The sequence below is a fragment of the Meles meles genome, chromosome 6 (genome assembly GCF_922984935.1).
Source record: "Meles meles chromosome 6, mMelMel3.1 paternal haplotype, whole genome shotgun sequence".
Classification (NCBI taxonomy): Eukaryota; Metazoa; Chordata; class Mammalia; order Carnivora; family Mustelidae; genus Meles; species Meles meles.
In genome coordinates this window covers 35,111,315-35,129,661 of record NC_060071.1, presented here as the reverse complement: position 1 = coordinate 35,129,661, position 18,347 = coordinate 35,111,315, and the positions used below count along the sequence as shown (strand labels likewise).

The 18,347-nt window shown below is 45.8% G+C and overlaps 1 protein-coding gene across 9 annotated transcripts in view; it reads left to right on the top strand.

The window, feature by feature from the left end:
• NEO1 (neogenin 1) overlaps window positions 1–16,068 on the top strand; it is a 237,244-nt gene extending 221,176 nt beyond the window's left edge. For 7 of the 9 annotated variants that reach the window (XM_046008203.1, XM_046008199.1, XM_046008197.1 and 4 more), the window contains 6 exons: window positions 2,266–2,504; window positions 3,099–3,191; window positions 6,612–6,770; window positions 10,913–11,176; window positions 13,154–13,290; window positions 13,486–16,068. In XM_046008203.1, the coding sequence (XP_045864159.1) occupies window positions 2,266–2,504; window positions 3,099–3,191; window positions 6,612–6,770; window positions 10,913–11,176; window positions 13,154–13,290; window positions 13,486–13,569 (976 nt within the window). In that variant the 3' untranslated portion in view covers window positions 13,570–16,068. The remainder of the gene's footprint in view (window positions 1–2,265; window positions 2,505–3,098; window positions 3,192–6,611; window positions 6,771–10,912; window positions 11,177–13,153; window positions 13,291–13,485) is intronic. The other 2 variants (XM_046008201.1, XM_046008200.1) reach the window with 1 other exon arrangement.
• The last annotated feature ends 2,279 nt before the right edge of the window (window positions 16,069–18,347 follow it).

Here is an 18,347-nt window from a genome sequence, read left to right as displayed (position 1 = left end):
GCTTCTACCTCCATTAATTCCAATATTAGTAAATGACTTAGCCTCAAACTCTTGCTTCTTTACTCCCACCCCACCCCACTCCACATCATTTATTCACTAAGTCTTGTCATTTCTGCCTCCTAAACAGATGTCAAATCTGCCTCTTCTCTCCATTCCACTGTCCTAGACCACTGTCAGTCATGGCTAAGACTGGTGCAGTAGGATCCTAACTAGTCTCCTATTCTTTTTTTTTTTAAGATTTTATTTATATTTCAGTTAACATACAGAATAACATTAGTTTCAGGTGTAAAATCTAGTGATTTTTTTTTTAATTTGTTTATTTACAGCATAACAATGTTCATTGTTTTGGCATCACACCCAGAGCTCCATGCAGTACGTGCCCTCCCTATTACCCACCACCTTGTTCCTCAACCTCCCACCCCCCCGCCCCTTCAAAACCCTCTGGTTGTTTTTCAGAGTCCATAGTCTCTCATGGTTCATCTCCCCTTCCAGTTTCCCTCAACTCCCTCTCCTCTCCATCTCCCCATGTCCTCCATGTTATTTGTTGTGCTCCACAAATAAGTGAGACCATATGATACTTGACTCTCTCTGCTTGACTTATTTCACTCAGCATAATCTCTTCCAGTCCCGTCCATGTTGCTACAAAAGTTGGGTATTCATCCTTTCTGATGGAGGCATAATACTCCATTGTGTATATGGACCACATCTTCCTTATCCATTCATTTTTTTTTAATTTTTTTTTTTTATTTAACAGACAGAGATCACAAGTAGGCAGAGAGGCAGGCAGAGAGAGAGGGGAGGAAGCAGGCTCCCCACTGAGCAGAGAGCCCTATGCGGGGCTCCATCCCAGGACCCTGGGATCATGACCTGAGCCGAAGGCAGAGGCTTTAACCCACTGAGCCACCCAGGCGCCCCTAGTCTCCTATTCTTTACCCCACCCCGTAAATTCATTCTTCACACCACAGTTGGAATAATTGTTTAACTCAGAATTGATCTCCTTATTCTTCTACTTAAAACCACATAGTGGTTTCTCATCTCATAGAGGGAAGTCAAACTCTTGGCAGGTCTCCAAAAGCTCTTTATGATCCAGGCTACCTTTGCAGCATCATTTCGTCATTCTCCACATTGTTCACTGTGCTTCTGCCACTCAGTACTTCTTACGGGCCCTCTGATATGCCAGGCTTTGTGCCCTGCTTCAAGGCTTTGACATAAGCTGATTTAATCACCTGCAAAGCATCTTCTTGCCTTCCTCCTTTAAGTCTTAACTTCAATGGGAAAAAAAAAAAAGAAAGAAAAAAAAAGTCTTAACTTCAGTGTCACTTCTTTCTCCAGCCACCTTATGCCAACTATTAAAAAAACTGTAACACTTGGCATTTCATTAAGCTCAGAATATTTTAAAATAATGAGATCAACATCTGTCTTCCTCACTTCACCAGAAATGCTGAGGGCATAGCAGTCCAGTACAGGGATTGACTGACATACAGTGGGTACCTAATAAATGCTTATTGAGTGGATAAGTGAGTGTGAGTGGGTGAATAGAGAAATTAAGGCACAGAGAAGTAGACGCTGTCATCCATTCTTCATTTTTATCCATTTATCCAGTGATAAAATGGATATCATTTTATCCATTTGGTAGTCCTAGATTGGGGTTCCCTGAAATGTTCCTTCCTCTTTTATGAGCCACAGACTCTACCTCTATTCCAGTGTTGTATTTCTAATTAATGTTCTCTCGGTACTAATTGGAAGTTGAGAAACCTTCTGCGTTAGAGACAACTTAATTTTAAAATGCTGTCTATTCTGTGATAATTAAAAAAAAAAAAGTCACAATGCAGTAGTCAAATATGCCCTTGTATGTATCTTGAAATATGTGTGGACCAAGCAGAGATACATTTACTGTTCACAAAAGTAAACTTCTTTCCCGTCTTCTGTTGTTTTGTATGTGTGTTTTTAGTTTCTGCCTTTGCTTAAGGCATCTCTCAGAAGGGCGGTTTTAATCATTCAAGCCTTTTCACAAATAAGTTCAAAAGAGTTCCTTAAAAAAAGAAACCCTCGTGGGGTGCCTGGGTGGCTCAGTGGGTTGGGCCTCTGCCTTTGCTCGGGTCATGATCTCAGGGTCCTGGGATTGAGCCCCGCACTGGGCTCTCTGCTCAGTGGGGAGTCTGCTTCCTCCTCTCTCTCTGCCTGCCTCTCTGCCTACTTGTGATCTCTCTCTCTGGCAAATAAATAAAATCTTAAAAAAAAAAAACCTCTTAAATTTTTGCCTAGGAAACGAGCTGCTTGCAAATCAGTGAACGGCTCCCACAAGTACAAAGGGAACTCCAAAGATGTCAAACCCCCGGACCTCTGGATCCATCATGAGAGACTGGAGCTGAAACCCATCGATAAGTCTCCAGACCCAAACCCCATCATGACTGATACTCCAATTCCTCGTAACTCTCAAGATATCACACCAGTTGACAATTCCATGGACAGCAACATCCATCAAAGGCGGAATTCTTACAGAGGTGCAGGTTGTCCCCAAATGTGGGAGAACTATTTCCATTTAAATTATTTTCCATTTCCTACAGTTGCCTGAATTTGGTGATTCCTATGTGAGGTCAGGTTTAAAGAAATGTGTATTGTGGGATTTGGTCAACATCTGATAAAGAATAGATGGTTTGGGAAAACATAGCTTGTTACTGGGGAGAGGTTCCGTGCCCAGATGAGACAGCCTTCTAGATCCGTTAGGTCTCTTCTCAGGTGTCAGCAACTTGATACCGAAGCATTTGAGACGACCTCGCCTATGTCTGTACATTTCATCATCTCCCTTCCTTTAGAGTCTGCCTCTCTTTGTGGTGTTCAGAATGTTCTTGGTCTGGACACTCAAACTCCAGACTGAAGCATGGTAGGTGACATTGTGTCAACTGCAGTGATTCTCAGCAGAGACTCCTCTAATGGGCTCCTGATGATTTTCCTCTTTTTTCACTTCCTGCAGAAGCATCTTGTCCCCATTATGTTGTTTGCGAGTTCTGAACCCTCCACTGGGAATGTTTTACCACTGAGGCTGCTTAGTGGCCTGGAGCACACGCTTATAACTAACCTCCATATTTGCTGTCTAGGGCATGAATCAGAGGACAGCATGTCTACACTGGCTGGAAGACGGGGAATGAGACCAAAAATGATGATGCCCTTTGACTCCCAGCCACCCCAGCGTAAGTGAAAACCTCTCATTTCCCCTGTGCTGCCAGTCTACCCAGTTGTCCTGGGGAGCCACTACAAATGATGTCTTTGACTTCACATGATCCTGACACAAAAGATGACCCACTGAGGCTTTGGCACCTTGGCAAGAAATACCAAACACTTTCGTATTTTGCAATTTACATCATTCTTGAGATAAATAAGCTAAAAAGCCAACTACCCCAGTCTCCCAGGAGCAGAGAAGTAACCAGTCTCCCTAATAGTAAGCACAGCATCTCTAGAGGAGGATGGAGAAGCATCATTCCAGGCTGGAGCTAAGGATACCCAGATGTCACAGTGTCTTTAGACTTCCTGATATACATTCAGTGTTGATGGACACCTGTCATTTTTTTATTTTTTAATTTGATTTTTTAATTGATTTTTAAGTTTCTAGAACAGAGTTTTTAAAACAAAATTTTTCAACCTTAATTGACCATGCCTCACTTTGATAAGCATAAAAGTTACTCGACCCCCTTTAATAATATTTGAAATTCAAAGTAAGTTTGAAAACCAAAAAACAATGGAACAAACCAATGCTTTTGTTCAAACTACTGTGTCTTCTCCCTTATCACTGTTTTCAAGGTAGGGAGGCCATTCAGACCAGCTAGCATGTTGGGGCTTTCAGGTGAGGGTCCCCTGTGCCATCCTACAGTGAAAAAGCCACCTACCTACTGATAACAAGTTTTTCCAGTTCTGTACCAGAAGTATTTGTTGTAAGCTGAACAGATACCCAGTAAGCCGTAGCACTGTCAGACACATAGATTCAAATCCTGAAAGCATCCACTTGATCACTTTTCAGTTTAATCTAAATGAGCTTTTGAGTTTTTTATTAATTTCTTAAGATGTCCCATTTCAGAACTCTCAGCCACCTCTCTGTCGACAAGTGGCAGAGATTTAAATAGTCACAGATACCCTACACACCAAAGAAGTAAACCATGGCCCCCTTTACTTGGAAACTGGTGAAACATCCACGTGTGTAAATGCACACACACTGTCACACTCACTGTGCACAGACATGTAGATGCTAGATTCTAAAAGTCAGCTTTGAAAGAGAAAGGACTGATTGATTAGCAGGTCATTTCTGCACAAAGTAGGGACCATGATGAAAAAAGAAGGGCCTGAACTTGGAAGCATGCAGGGAAAATCATGGTTTCCCTCTTATGAGAGGTGCCCTGGCTGGTGTCCCAGGTCTAAAAACGTAAGTGTCTGGAAAGGATAAACCCATTGCAGTTGTGTTGGTGTATAGCAGCGTGATAGCATGACTGCTTGTTTGTTTTGTACGAGATCTTAGTTTTACCTGAACTGGCTTCTTTTTAAATGTTAAGGAGAAAAGATATGTTGTACCAGTTGGTATCAGTTTTTTTTTTTTTTTTTCTTTTTCTTTTCTGGGGGATGGGCAAGGAGTACCTATAAATATACAGTATTATTTAGTTTGTGCCTCGGTAGGTGGGTGAGTGAGTGGATTCTTTAATTCAAGATTCTGAAAACAGGTATTCCGATATGCTTGTGAGATCTCCTTTACCCCACCTGGCTCCAGACCTTTTTCTCAGGCTGGGGTTCCCTGGAGTCTGTCCCACTATCCACCCACCTGGCCTTCAGCAGCTGAGCACTGCTGGGAAGCACTTGGCTACCCTGGATGGAGGTTCAGTGAGCTTTGTACAAGGCCTTGCTCAGAAGCGCCAGGACCCAGGGCAACTGACAGCTAGTGATTGCTGGCTGTGTTCTAGGGAGGTGCTTTCACATTGTCCTCTTTTTTATATACCCAATTTGGAAAGACTGGAAATGCCTTTAAAAAGAGAAAGTCAGTTCTGTTTTTTTGTGCTAGAGTCCTGCATACTGAGAATGGTTCTCAGGTTGTACTTCCTAGGTAAAAGTCAAGAGGTTTCTTCTGTTCCCCTGGCCTTAATTCTAGAAAATACTGATGCTGAAGCTTCCTGCTCCAGAAAACCACCTCTCTTGCCCTAAAGGAGGTGCTGCCTCCCAGATAACCCTGAATCTCGTCTGCTGGCTTTTCCAAGTTGTGTTTTGTTCCTAAGGACCACCTGAGGCTTCTGGCCTCTGAGTGCAGGGAACGCCCCTGTTTTGTTCCCCAGACCTTAAGGAGGGAAGGGGCAGTAACACTCCAGGGCCCGTGGCTGCTTGTGCCATCTGCCTGTCTGGCAAGTGGCTGGGGCAGGAAATAGCTGGAGAATAAAAGCGTCTAGAATTTTTCTTCACTAGAGTAATGTTGAGTGGCCCCACAAAGATCTACAGAGATCCTTGGTGACAGAGACATTTAATAGACTCCAAAGGCTAATCAAGTTTTATCACAATTCGTGAAGCCCTTTCTTAGAGGAAAAAAAAGGTCCCCTGTGTTCCTAGTCAGCCCCACCTCTTTGCCTCTTTGAGGAGTTTAGAGCTGTCCATGCTGGTCTTAAATGTTCTGTTTCTAAAACTACTCTAAGGGATTACCTAAGAGAAGCCCCAACTGGGCTTCTGATTTTGTTTGCATCTCTAGATCGATAATGAAGCCTCATTAAAGGAGTGTTTTGTCTTCGTAGAAAATTACATATGGAATATCTGTGTAGAAATTTGGATTTGTTAGCAAAATGCAGCAAATTTAATTCCTTAGCCAATGTGAGAAGGAAGGATGCAATTAGGAAAGATCCATTTATATTTTAAAATGTGAATGGATGTGGCCGAGCTCCCAGACTAGAAGCAGTTAAGAGACGGTGCCATAGTCCTGTGTTTCATGCTTTTCAAGCTAGAGGAGTTCAGTTCTATTTACGTTCCTTTTAAGATAGGAAAAACTGATTAACTGATTAAACTCGTCCATTCAGCCTAAATACCTATTTCATGCCTCATTCAACAATAAGAAAAAAACAGAACGTGTTAGGAATATACTCAAAGGAAAAGAAACTTCTGTTTTTTTAGCAGGAGAAAAAAATGATAGAAACCTAAACCATCATTTGTTTGCTTTTGGATTTATATTTTGTGACATATTCAAATAGATATTTTTAATAACTCATGTAATCCATGTTTATTGTAGAGGAATTGGAAATACAAATAAACCAAAGAAGTTTTTTTTTAACTCCTGACTGTGCTACCCTACAAGATAATCCCATTAACATTTTAGTGTGTATTCCTCAGAGGTTTTTTCTGTGTGTGTGTGTGTGTGTGTGTGTATATATATATTTATATATATATATAAGATAGATACATGCATAAGAACATGTTGATTAAAAAAAAAAAGTAAAATCCATGGCTAATTGTTCACACCAGCCAGCTGCCCCCCAGAAGGCAAGGGAACGGTTGTACTGCATGGGAGGGGCAGGGGTGGCTTTGCTCTGGAACTGTGACTTGTGTGTGTCTGTGCAAGCATGTTAAGCACTTCTCTGTCTTGTGTTCATCCACAGCTGTGATTAGTGCCCATCCCATCCATCCCCTCGATAACCCTCACCATCATTTCCACTCCAGCAGCCTCGCTTCTCCAGCTCGCAGTCATCTCTACCATCCGGGCAGCCCGTGGCCCGTTGGCACATCCCTGTCCCTTTCAGACAGGGCCAATTCCACAGGTGAGAGATGAGGCTCGAGCCCCAGATGGAAAGCATTCTAAGAGTTGGCAAGCTGAAATGGGAAGCACTTGCCCTGCCTAGAAGGATTTGGAATTTTTCTGTGTTGTTTATGTATCATAACGTTTCTGTTATCGACTCAGATTGATTTCTGTAAAATTCACCACCCCCCATTTTTTTCTCCCTAAGTTGATAAGTGCTCAGTGCAAGGTGTCCTCTTAGTAAAAACACAGTAACTCAAATCACATAACCATGTCTTATGTCATCAAGTTGCATCTTGATTCAGTCATATTTTGTTTATTTTTTAATCTTCTAATCTGAATGGAAAACTCATTCAGGATGATTTTCAGACACGAGATGTGGCCTTCCCCTTGCAGTTACTCTGTGGTTAGGAGGGTCTGTAGGGCAGCCATAAGATAATTCTCATATTAGATCTTATACATACTCCTGTTGTGGCCCAAAGTAAGAATTGCATCCAGGGCCAGTGGGGCTAGCTGGGGCCATTCACAGTCCTGTGAATTTTGTGTACATTGTAAACCTCAAGTTGCCCAGAGGATTACTGACGTTAGAAGAGGCTGCACAGGCATGCATCATCTCTAAAAAACAGGAAATGAGCCTAAAAACTGCAGTGCGTTTAAAGAAATACATTGCCAGATAAACATGTCCCCAGTTTGGAAATCTTAGGAAATAGCATTATTGAACAGTTTCAAGGAGGAATGGAACAAATACTGTTGGTCCTCATTAAATGAAAATTAACTTTCATCCTGTCAGTGTTAGGTGCAAATCTAGTAACTTCACATATGTACAGTATGTTCTTTCTCCATCATTTGAAATGTGTCTCTTAATAGTTACGACGTTATGAGTAGAATTAAATTTTGCTCTTTCTGGAAAATAAGGGAATTTCAAGTGAATTCCACTTCAAAAGCACCTCAAAACCTCATGCTAGAAGTTTGGGTTACCAATAACATTCCCCCTCTCTAAGTTTTGATCAATTTGAAACACACTCAAAACATCAAATGAAGATCACAGCTTTATTAAGGGGTTGCCTACTAACTCCCAGAGTTGCCTCTCCCAAACCTTTACTTGGTTTGCATTCTCCAAACCAAGTGGAGAGTGCCACTTAAACTCGTGTCTAAAATGGGCCTTCCTGCTCTCTTCTTCCAGATCCAGGTTTGAGGCCCTTGCCTTAGGGAACGACAGTCCACTGGCCGTTGTCTGGAGAACCAAATTCTGCCTCATAGACCTGGTCTCAGACAGAACAGAGACTGGAAAGCAGCCTTCCAGATCTGCTCTTGGAAAGCAGTTTTTGTGTCCTGACTCTCTTTCTCTATTTTTAAGGCAGAAAAATCCCACCCGCTAGGATGTGGGCTTGCATGAGGGCATGTCAGGCTCTTCTCACTCAGATTAGCCCCCTCTTCCTCTCTCTCCGACTAGGAGGGGGTTGAGGTTGGCAAGGAGCAGAGCAGCCCTCACCCGGCCCTGATCCAGATGGTCTAGTGCTGCTAAAATTTCCTTTCTCAGTAAACTTGGGCAGACAGTGAAGAGAGGAAAAAGTAGTGATTTGTTTCACTACCGGGTTCATCACTTTAATGACCAGAGGGAGAGAAAGAAGGTAAACTAATGACAGGGAAAGTCACTGAAGACAGTTCAGAAACACAGAGCAAGTGTCTAGAAATGATCCACATTCTCTCACCGTTGTATTTTCCTGGGTCGCTGGAGCTCAGTGCTGCCACCGGCCCTATGCATGTGGGCTAAGCGTGGCTAGGACTTGGCCAGGGTGGGGCTGTCCCTGCCCTAGAGAGCCACCACTTGACACAGGAAGAGCACTTCCCACTTGTCCAAGCCCTTGGCCAGTGTAAACGTTGTATCTTAAACCCTGAGAGGTAAGTCATTCAGGAAGCAGGCCCTTAGGCAAGGGAGAAATCTTAATGACAGGATAGTTTTCCTTGTGGGGCAGCTGTGTCACACCCTTCACTGGGAGTATAACATGCCCAGTGCCCTCTCCGGTTACACAGCAAGGTGGCCCCAGTATGTGGCAGCGGGCCAGGGTTCTGACTCAGGTAGGCAACACTATTCTCCTTTTTCACATTTCCCACCACCTCTTGGACTCTGAGAAGCTTATACATCAAAGTCAGGCATTTGAGGCGGACCCTGTAGGCCTGTGTGCCCAGAGCTGACCTGACCCGTCTCCCAACACAGGCTGACATGGTCCAGGCTGGAGTCCACTTCTTCTCTCCTACTTCCTACTCCCCTCCATAACTGGCTTCTCCCCAGCCCAGGATTGCACAGAGTAAGACCAGCAGCTCCCCAGCTGTGGTTATCGCTCGTTCCAGGAAGCACAAGAAATGAGGTCCTCAGTGCACCTCTTGAGAGGATGAGAAGTGACATAGGCCTAGTAGGGTTATCACAGCCAGCCTTTCCACACTGGGGGAAGGTGTGTGAGTCCCTCACCCCTGGGACCCAAGATCTTTAATCTGAGGGTAAGTTAGCACTCATGACTGTGGCATCCTGTCTCCTGGGAGCCCAAGGGAATAGATTCAGTGTTACCTCAGTAACAAGGGCAGGGAGAGGTTGGATTTCTACAGGCTGCTCATGTATTACTACTTTAAAAAGTTTATTTTCCTTTTTGAAGTGGAGGACTCTAGAAGTCAGGGGAGGCCCTCCTCCTTACTGCCTGGTGCAGCCCTTTTGCCCTGAGCTGGTGTGTCCAGGCCCATCCTCAGGATAGGGATGTGGGTCCGCAGCCGCTCACACTGGTTAAAAGGGCTTCCTTTTAAAGGGGACCAGTAGTATTGGAAATGGAAGGGCAGTGTAATGTGGGAGTTCCGAGCGTGGGCTTGGGAGTCGGGGCGCAGGGATTCGGGTTCCTGCCCTCACCGTTCTGAGTCCTTGAGCAGCACCTAACATCCCGATGCCTTCTGAGTTACTGTGAGTATAGAATGAGCTAATGAATGTAGAGCACACAGCATAGTGGCTGGCTCAGAGTAAGCACTCAGTAATCTACGAAGAAAAGAACCTTATCAAGTATTCAGGTCCTGTGTTCAGCACATTTCATACATCTTCTCAATCCTCACTGAATTATGTTGTCCTCCCTGTTTTGTAGGTGAAGAAAGAGACCCAGATTCAGTGACTGCCAAGTTAACCCAGCTCATATGCCAGATTTATAGCCCAAGTTTATCTGACTCCAAAGCCAACGGTTTTTCTATCCCACCACGCTGCCTTCTAGAACAACTCTGACCCCTCTTCACGTATTTGGATTCTGTCATGTTCTTCCTTAGTCGTCCCCTTCTCCAGGCTGATCTTCCCCTATTTTTTTTCCCTCTGGACCCAAACACCTTTATGTGGCATGTTCTTAAAGCTGTTTTCAGACTTCTGGACTATTTGGTTGTCCACGCCTCCCTTGAGCTGTGGGGCTATTGCTCTGGTGAGGCTGTGCACAGTCCCCCAAGGGCATGCAGGGCCCGTGGCATTGCCTCTTCTGTAGTAACCAGCAGGCCTTGTGGGCACATCTGGTGCTTGTCAGGCAGACATGTTATCTATGACAGGCCAGTTTCTAAGACCATCGGTCAGTCAATGAGTGATGTTTTGTTTTTTGTTTTTAAAGATTTTATTTATTTATTTGACAGATTGCAAGTAGGCAGAGAGGCAGGCAGAGAGAGAGAAGGGAGGAAGCAGGCTCCCTGCTAAGCAGAGAGCCCGATGCAGGGCTTGATCCCAGGACCCTGAGATCATGACCTGAGCCAAAGGCAGAGAGGCTTTAACCCACTGAGCCACCCAGGCGCCCCAATGAGTGATGTTTTTAATCTCCTTTTATATTCACATCTTAATAGACAATAGCCCTGGGAACCTTTATGTCTACTCCCTAGTAAGTACTCAGGAGAATGCTGTAAAATTGTGACCACTTAGCTGTGTGAGCGAGAACATTTCAGCAGAGCAGATGGTTGGCAAAGTTGTTTGGGACTCTTTTGAATTAGTCCATTCTACCTGGCCTTGGCAGTGGTGCTAATCCGTGTTCCCTTGGACTAACACTGGTCCTGAATGCTTATTGAGCTGATTTCAGGGGCCCTTAGAAGTAGCCAGAATCCTGGTATGTGCATGTGTTTAATGGTAGAAGAAATGCTAACATTTAGACTTTCCTGCTGTAGAGTCCGTTCGAAATACCCCCAGCACTGACACCATGCCAGCCTCCTCGTCTCAAACATGCTGTACTGATCACCAGGACCCTGAAGGTGCTACCAGTTCCTCTTATTTGGCAAGCTCCCAAGAGGAAGATTCAGGCCAGAGTCTTCCTACAGCCCACGTGCGCCCTTCCCACCCATTGAAGAGCTTTGCTGTGCCGGCAATCCCACCCCCAGGCCCTCCCACCTATGATCCCGCGCTGCCAAGCACACCGTTACTATCCCAGCAAGGTGAGTGAGGACAGCAGCACCACTGTGGGACCCTTTGGCTTTGGCTTGTGGCACAAGTCACCTCTTTGACAACAGCAAATGCCTTCCAGGCTTACCCTAGTAGTTCAGAGCAGCTGGAAGTCATTGCCCCTTTCAAGAAGTAGATGGGCTCCCCTCCCGGGCAATGCATAGGAACTAGAAAATAATACTGTGGGCAGTGAGGGTTGACTTTCTGAATCATGTTTTGGGTGCAGAGTTCTTGGGGGTGAAATCCAGTGGCTATAGGTGTGGACAACAGATCTAGTCCACTTTGCCTCCCCAAAATGCCTCCCTCTGTAGGGTTCCTACAAGGTAGGGAAGGATTGGGGAGGACAAGACATGGAAGTAAGGGACCCTTCAGATGGACGGAAGTCAATTCCTCAAGTTCACCTGGTCCCCACGAAGCACCTAACCTGAAAAGCATGCTTTTCCCTACTTCTCCACATCTGTTATGATGGTCTGTTTCAGAGTAAGTCATTGGTTTTCAAGCTTTTTGGTCTCAGGACCCCTTTATAGTCTTAAAACCTATTGAGACCATGAAGGAGCTTTTCTTTACATGGACTAGATCTACCAATATTTAGTGTATTAGAAATTAAAACAGAAAAGTTTAAGCTCTTTTATTAACTCATTTAAAAATAACAAATCTATCATGTAAAATAAATACAGATTTTTATGAAAAATAACTTTCCAAAACAAGAATATAGAAAGAAAAGTGACATTGTCTTGTTTTTTCACATATCCCTGTAACATCTGGCTTGATAGGAGGGAGCTGGATTCTCAAACCTGCTTCTGCACTCGATCTGTTGCAACATGTTATTTTGGTTGAAGTGTGAGAAGAAAACCTGGTCTCACAGATAGGAAGTTGGAAAAGGGAAGAGTATTTTTGTAACCTTTTCAGACTGGATATTCTTTTTTTTAATACTATAGCAAAACACAAGAAGTTGTATTTTCTTATAGGTTTGTTTGTAATGTAATATAGCCATACCCGTGAACTGTTTGTACTCTGTTTCATGAAAATCCATCCATCTTGTACTTTGAATGCATGATATCAGACATCATTTGGAAAATATTGGTTCAGTAAGTTATACAGATCCTCCAAAACTTAACACAGTTCATTATACAAAATGTAAAAATACATTTATTAATATCACCAAAGTCTGTAAGTATTGGGAGGCTCTCAAGCTCTTGGTGGCACATACAAGTTTTTCAAGATTCTGATTTTCACTTGAAATTTGTATTTTATCATTGGTGATAAAAACTGTCCATTGTTTTTCTTGAAGTGACTTGCTTACTTTATTTACCATCTAGAAAACGTCTGCCCAGTGCTCAAGTCTGAATAACTGTTATGTCTGTCAGTCTTTCTTTGGACTGACATTGGTGTTTCATAACAGAAGCCACAGTTCCTCTTGTGACTCAAGCTGTCAGAAAGGTCCTGAGCTCCAGTCAGCCACCGTCCTGTAGTAGACGGAAGTACTTTATGCATACTTTCCATTTTGTCACATAGGATAAAGGATGTATAATCAAGGTTGAGATTTAGTAAAGTAATTTTTATTACTTCATTAAGGATGATCTTAAGTTAAACCAGCTTTTTTTTTTTTTTTTTAAATGTTAGGCATGTCCATGAATGACTTTGCAGTTTGGTGCCTCTGCCCTAATTTATGCTAAGGCTGCAGCGGTTTTACCCACTGTTGCTTTCATACCATCAGTGCAGAGGCAAAAACATCTTACTATTATGAAAAGAATGTTGACCTTACTTCTAATTTTCTAAAGCCAAATGGAACTGTTTCTCTAGCCACTTTCTCCCTCCTTCCCTTGAATGCACTGCCTTTTCAGAACAAGAGCTGCGCGCTGGGTCTGGATGCATCCCTCACCCTGAAGCAGCATCTGGACCTTAGTTGCCCATCATGAGATCTGGGGGAGCAGCTCGGCCACACCCCTAATGGTACCCTTTCCCCTCAGCTCTGAACCATCACATTCACTCAGTGAAGACGGCCTCCATTGGGACTTTAGGAAGGAGCCGGCCTCCGATGCCAGTGGTGGTGCCCAGTGCCCCTGACGTGCAGGAGACCACAAGGATGCTGGAAGACTCCGAGAGTGTAAGTTCCTGGGCCACCAGCCCAGCCAGGATGTCAGGTGTGTGTCCCACAGCCTGCGAGTGTGCCGGTCACGCTGTGTCGTGTGCGGGCCCAGAAGTGTGAAGCAAATGCACTCACACGTTGAGCAGACATCCCTAAGCATCTCCTCTGTGCCAGGAGCGGTGCTGATGGCTTATGTGCCTTCTCTTTCCCCAGAGCTACGAACCAGATGAGCTGACCAAAGAGATGGCCCACCTGGAAGGACTAATGAAGGACCTAAACGCCATCACGACAGCATGAGACCTTCCCCAGGACCTGACTACAGACCTGGGTCGAGAAGTCTTGGGACAGAGCCTGGGAAGCAAGGATTGTACAGAGCACGTGAGGACAGCACTTAAGAACACAGAGCGAGCGAGCAGACCAGCCGGTGCCCCTGCGTGGGGCCGGCTCCAGGCACGGCCACCTGCCTTCTCCTGGTCGGCCTAGAAGAAGCCCGTGTCAAGGCGGCTTCCCTTTGCCTGCTGCTACCCTGCAGGACTGGGCGCCATGGGCCAAAATTTTGTGTCCGGGGAAGAGGCAAGAAGTGCACCGTACATTTCATTTTGTGGTCAGGCTGTGTCTTCGTACTGCGGCCGCATCGCCTTCATGGAGTGTAGACATTGGCATTCACATACAATTTTATTTGTGTCCTATTTTATTTTACCTTCGAAAGAAAAACACTATCAAAAACCAAGGGAGTCCATGGTGTTCTCCACAAGTGGTTGACTTTTGACTACTTGTCTGAATTACATATGGAAAGTCATTGACAGTGTGGGTTGTTCCAGGGGTTGGCTTGTTTTTTGTTTTTATTTTTGAATTCCGAGTCATTGCATCCTCTACCAGCTGTTAATCCATCACTTTGAGGGGGGAGGAAATGTTGCATTGCTGTTTGTAAGCTTTTTTTATTATTTTTTATTATAATTATTAAAGGCCTGACTTTTCTCCTCTCATCACTGTGAGATCACAGATCTATTTGAATGAAATGTAACATTGAAAAGACTTGTTTGTTGCTTTCTGTGCAGTTTCAAAGTATTGGGGTGGGGGTGGGCCGGGGGGTTGGGAATAGGAAGTGGAGGGGCTGCTGAGGTCTGTGAATGTTTCAGTCGTCGTGCTTTCTTCCAGAAGCCTGCAGAGAACGGAAGCATCTTCTTTTTCATCCTATCCTGGCATGTCCGTCTCTGTTGTCACTAAGTTGCAACTGGACTTTCATTTGGATCTTGTTAAAAAATTCTTCTGTGCAATAGGTGAGTTCGAGGACTTAGCTGCCCTGATGAGTGGGTCACATCCCGGTGAGAATGTCCATGCTGAGGAGCCAGTGCCGCACTTCCGATCCCTGGAGTGACGTGGAGCAGGCCAAGAGCCCCAGCCGTTCCCGGAAAGTCGGGGGCAAGACGGAGCCCTTTCCTGCTGTCACCATGTGTTCCCTGGGGGTCGCAGGAGGTAAAGAAAGGCACTTGGTTTCCTCACAGGATTGCTTCTCTCTAGTTCCTGTCCTTGGCCAGTCGGGCTCTCGCTGCCGTGTTTCAGAGCCCCTTAGGGAAAGCACTCACAAGGATGAGGCCGGCAGGCCCAGCACCCCCAAGGCTCTTCACTCCTTTCTGAACATTGTTCTGGAGGTAGCGGGGGACAGGGACAGCGGAGGTGACCACCACCTCTTCCATCCCAGCAGCTCAGCGAAGCCCCTGATCAGCACGGGGTAGCAGGAGGCTCCTGGGACATGCTGGGAGGCCCTTTGCAAACAGCCCTTACATTCTTTGTCTTAAAAAGGTAAGGAGCTGAGGTGGTTTTTTTTTTGTTTTTTTTTTAATATTGAGAATATTAACAAAATCCAGGACTGACTGTCAGGCATCTTCCCCTACTCCCCCCAGCTCTCCAGAAGGCAGTGTGAAGGCGCATCAGGCTTTGTTTCTGTAGCCAGGAAGAGGTCAGCTGCGGAGACCACGGGCGGGTACCCAGCCCACCAGGCCCAGGGGCCCCAGGCTCTTCCCTGGCCCCACAGATGCCCCACTTGCCTTTGTACAGTCGTTATTTCTCCTTTTGAGGTCTTCACACGTATTTGGTTTTGTAGATGAACTCTGTATTTATTATTTTGGGGGCAATGAGAAGTGCAATGCCGGGAGTCCTGCCGCCATGCCAGCCGGTCACAGAGGACTGTGCCAGGTGGGATTCTGGAAAACCAGTGCACTTAAACTGGTCCTGAGGAGAGCACTCTGGACACCAGGAGGGCTAGATTCCCCAGAAGTTGTCTTACCTTTAGCCCAAAGAAACGTGCTCGGTATTCGGGGCGTTCCCTCCCGTGAACCCTGACACTCGTGTTACCTCAGGGCCTCGGCACCTGGATACTGCCGCAGAACGGGGGCGGGGGGAGGGGCCTATTTTTAAATAAAATAACTGTTCAAAGTTGGGGGATTTTTTAAAATTAAAAAAAAAGGAAAGCTATTCTTTATTGCACCTTTTCACAGTTTAATACATTTTCTTACATATTCCTGTGATTTTTTGAAATTAAACCATTGTGTGTCTTGTAATGTCCTAGTTGCGCTGCTGCTCGGTAGCTTCCTTCAGGAGGATTTGGAACAAATGTGTCTGTTGCCTTGTTGCCTGCTGGAGGGGGGCCTGGAGGGCTGCTGGGGACTGGTTTCTGTACACACTTGTTTGGCCTTTTCTGTAGTTGATGCTGTAAACTCTATGGCTTTTTAAAAAACAATTTCATGTTTTTATTTAGTATTGGAAATCCAATACACTTTTTTAATCCAATCAAACTCCGGTGTGGTCAAAGAGTTTGTTTACTTTTTCCTTAAGAAAACAAGAGCTTTGGCATCCCTGGTTCCCGGCCTCGACATGACTTCACTGTTGCCCTCACAATCTTAAAGGCAGGAGTTCTGAGGGGCCCGGAGGGAGGTGTGGCGGGTGAGCTGGGAGACGGCAGGCTGCAGTCAGGTAGGCTGCGGTCAGGTAGGCCGTGGTCAGGTGGTCTACCAGCCCTGAAGATGAATCCTGTCCCTGCCCCCCATGCCACCGTTGCTGCCCTGCATGGCCTGAGCATGGAAGGTGGAAAGAACCAAGGGACCCCGGCAGAGAAGTGCAGTTGCTCCTGGAAAGTGTAGAGGCCAAGTCCCTGGTGTGGCAGCATCCTGGCCGCAGCTCGATCTTCCCGCAGCCATGCAGATTCAGGCCTTCCGCTCCCAGCCCATCTCTCTGGGGTGACATGTGGAGCAGGTCTGCTCTGGGCCCCGCCTTTGACAGGCTGCCTCACTTTCTGTCCACCTGCACTGTCTTAGCTTGGGCTGCTCTAACAAAAACACAATAGCCTGGGCGCCTCAGACAGCAAACAGTGATTTCTCATAATTCTGGAAGCTGGGAAGTCCAAGATCAAAGTAGCAGCAGATCTGGAGTCTGGTGAGGACCTGCTTCCTGGTTCTGAGATGCTGTCTTCTTGCTGTGGCCTCACGTGGCAAGAGAGATCTCTGGGGGCTTTTTCTAAGAGCACAGATCCCATTCATGGGGGCTCCGCCCTCGTGACCTAATCACTTCCCAAAGGTCCCACCTTCCAATACCATCCCATTGGGAATTAGGATTTCAATATGTGAATTTGGGGATACAGATACTCAGTCCATAACGCTGTGAGATTTCTTACAGCATCTGAGGGTCTAGACTTGGAATAATGGTGAGCACAGCAGCTGTAGGCCCTCCCCTCCACGACTGGCAATCACGTGGGGGACAGGGAGCCCCATGTCCTTACCAGCGGCTCCCTCAGCCCCAGCACTTCATCTGCTCTGCTGCTGAATGTAACTCCTTGAACCCAAATCTCGTCATTCCCATTAGTGACCTCAGGATGGCGCCAGAGCTCTCAGTGCTAACGTCTGTGCTGGTCTGCTGAGTTCTCCAGGCTGAGCCCCCCAGCGCTGGATGCACCCAGCATTCTAGCCACAGAAAGCAATGGTGGAACAGGCATCACAGTATTGCGTGTGGACCCCCCCTCTCTTAACGCCGCACCTGCTCTAACAGCCAGACAACCTGCCAGTGCTCATCCTCCTCTGTATCCCTAGATGGAGCTCTTGGCACGTTTTACAGTGATTTGTTGATCTGAGTCTTTTCCACCGGACTGTGGACTGTGGGGACGTGTTAATTCCTCCTCTCCAAACACCTGGTGCCGGGGCAGTTTCTGACAACGGCAGATGCTTGTCTCCTGGATGGATGCACAGTCCTGAGGACTCGGGACCAGGAGCATGTTGGAAGGTTTCCCACACAAATACCACCCCACCCCTCATTTGGAGGGATCCTAATAGGTCTCTCTTGTAGCTGTGCCAGGACCCTCCCATTCCAGGAGCCATGGCCCTTTGGTGTCCTGGGGTGAACTTGAAAGATAACAAAAGACCTGTGCGCCTGGCAGTCCTAAGAAATGCTGATGCCACAGTGACTGACTTGGTGTTGGGAACTAGAGCAAGGATGTCCTCCAGATTGGTTCTAAGATGAACATTATGAACGAGGCTCTTTCCCCAGTCCATCCGCCCCTCCTAATCTCAGCCACTTTCCCGTACCAGGGGTGTGGAATCACCAGGAGAGACGAGAACATCGCTGAACACACCATCAAGTTGATGGGGAAGGGGGCATGGGCAGGGAGAGAGAAGCAGGAAGCCAAGAGGGCCCTCAGAGAGCAGGTGCAACTCTTCACCTTGGGTTTTCAGCTACCAAAGGAGGAGGTTCACCAGGAGAGCTATGAAAAGAGGTGGGAGAGACTAACTGAAGGAAAAGAATTTACATTTTTTACATTTTTCATAATCTTTGAAAAGTACGTAATGTTGAAAAAGTGCTATTTAAAACTGCAAATATTTTCTAAGCAGAATGGATGGTGTTCATCCCAAAACACTCTTTTACTCAACAAGGAGGAACTTGATGGGTTTTCAAAGTGAAAAGTTGGACCTGGAGCTGAGCTAGGAAGGGTTAGAAGGAGCTCTTGCTGCATTATAGAGTAAGAAGAATTCAGAATTTCCTGAAATGATGTCAGAGGTGGGGGTATGCTGGCAGCAGGTACAAGCAAG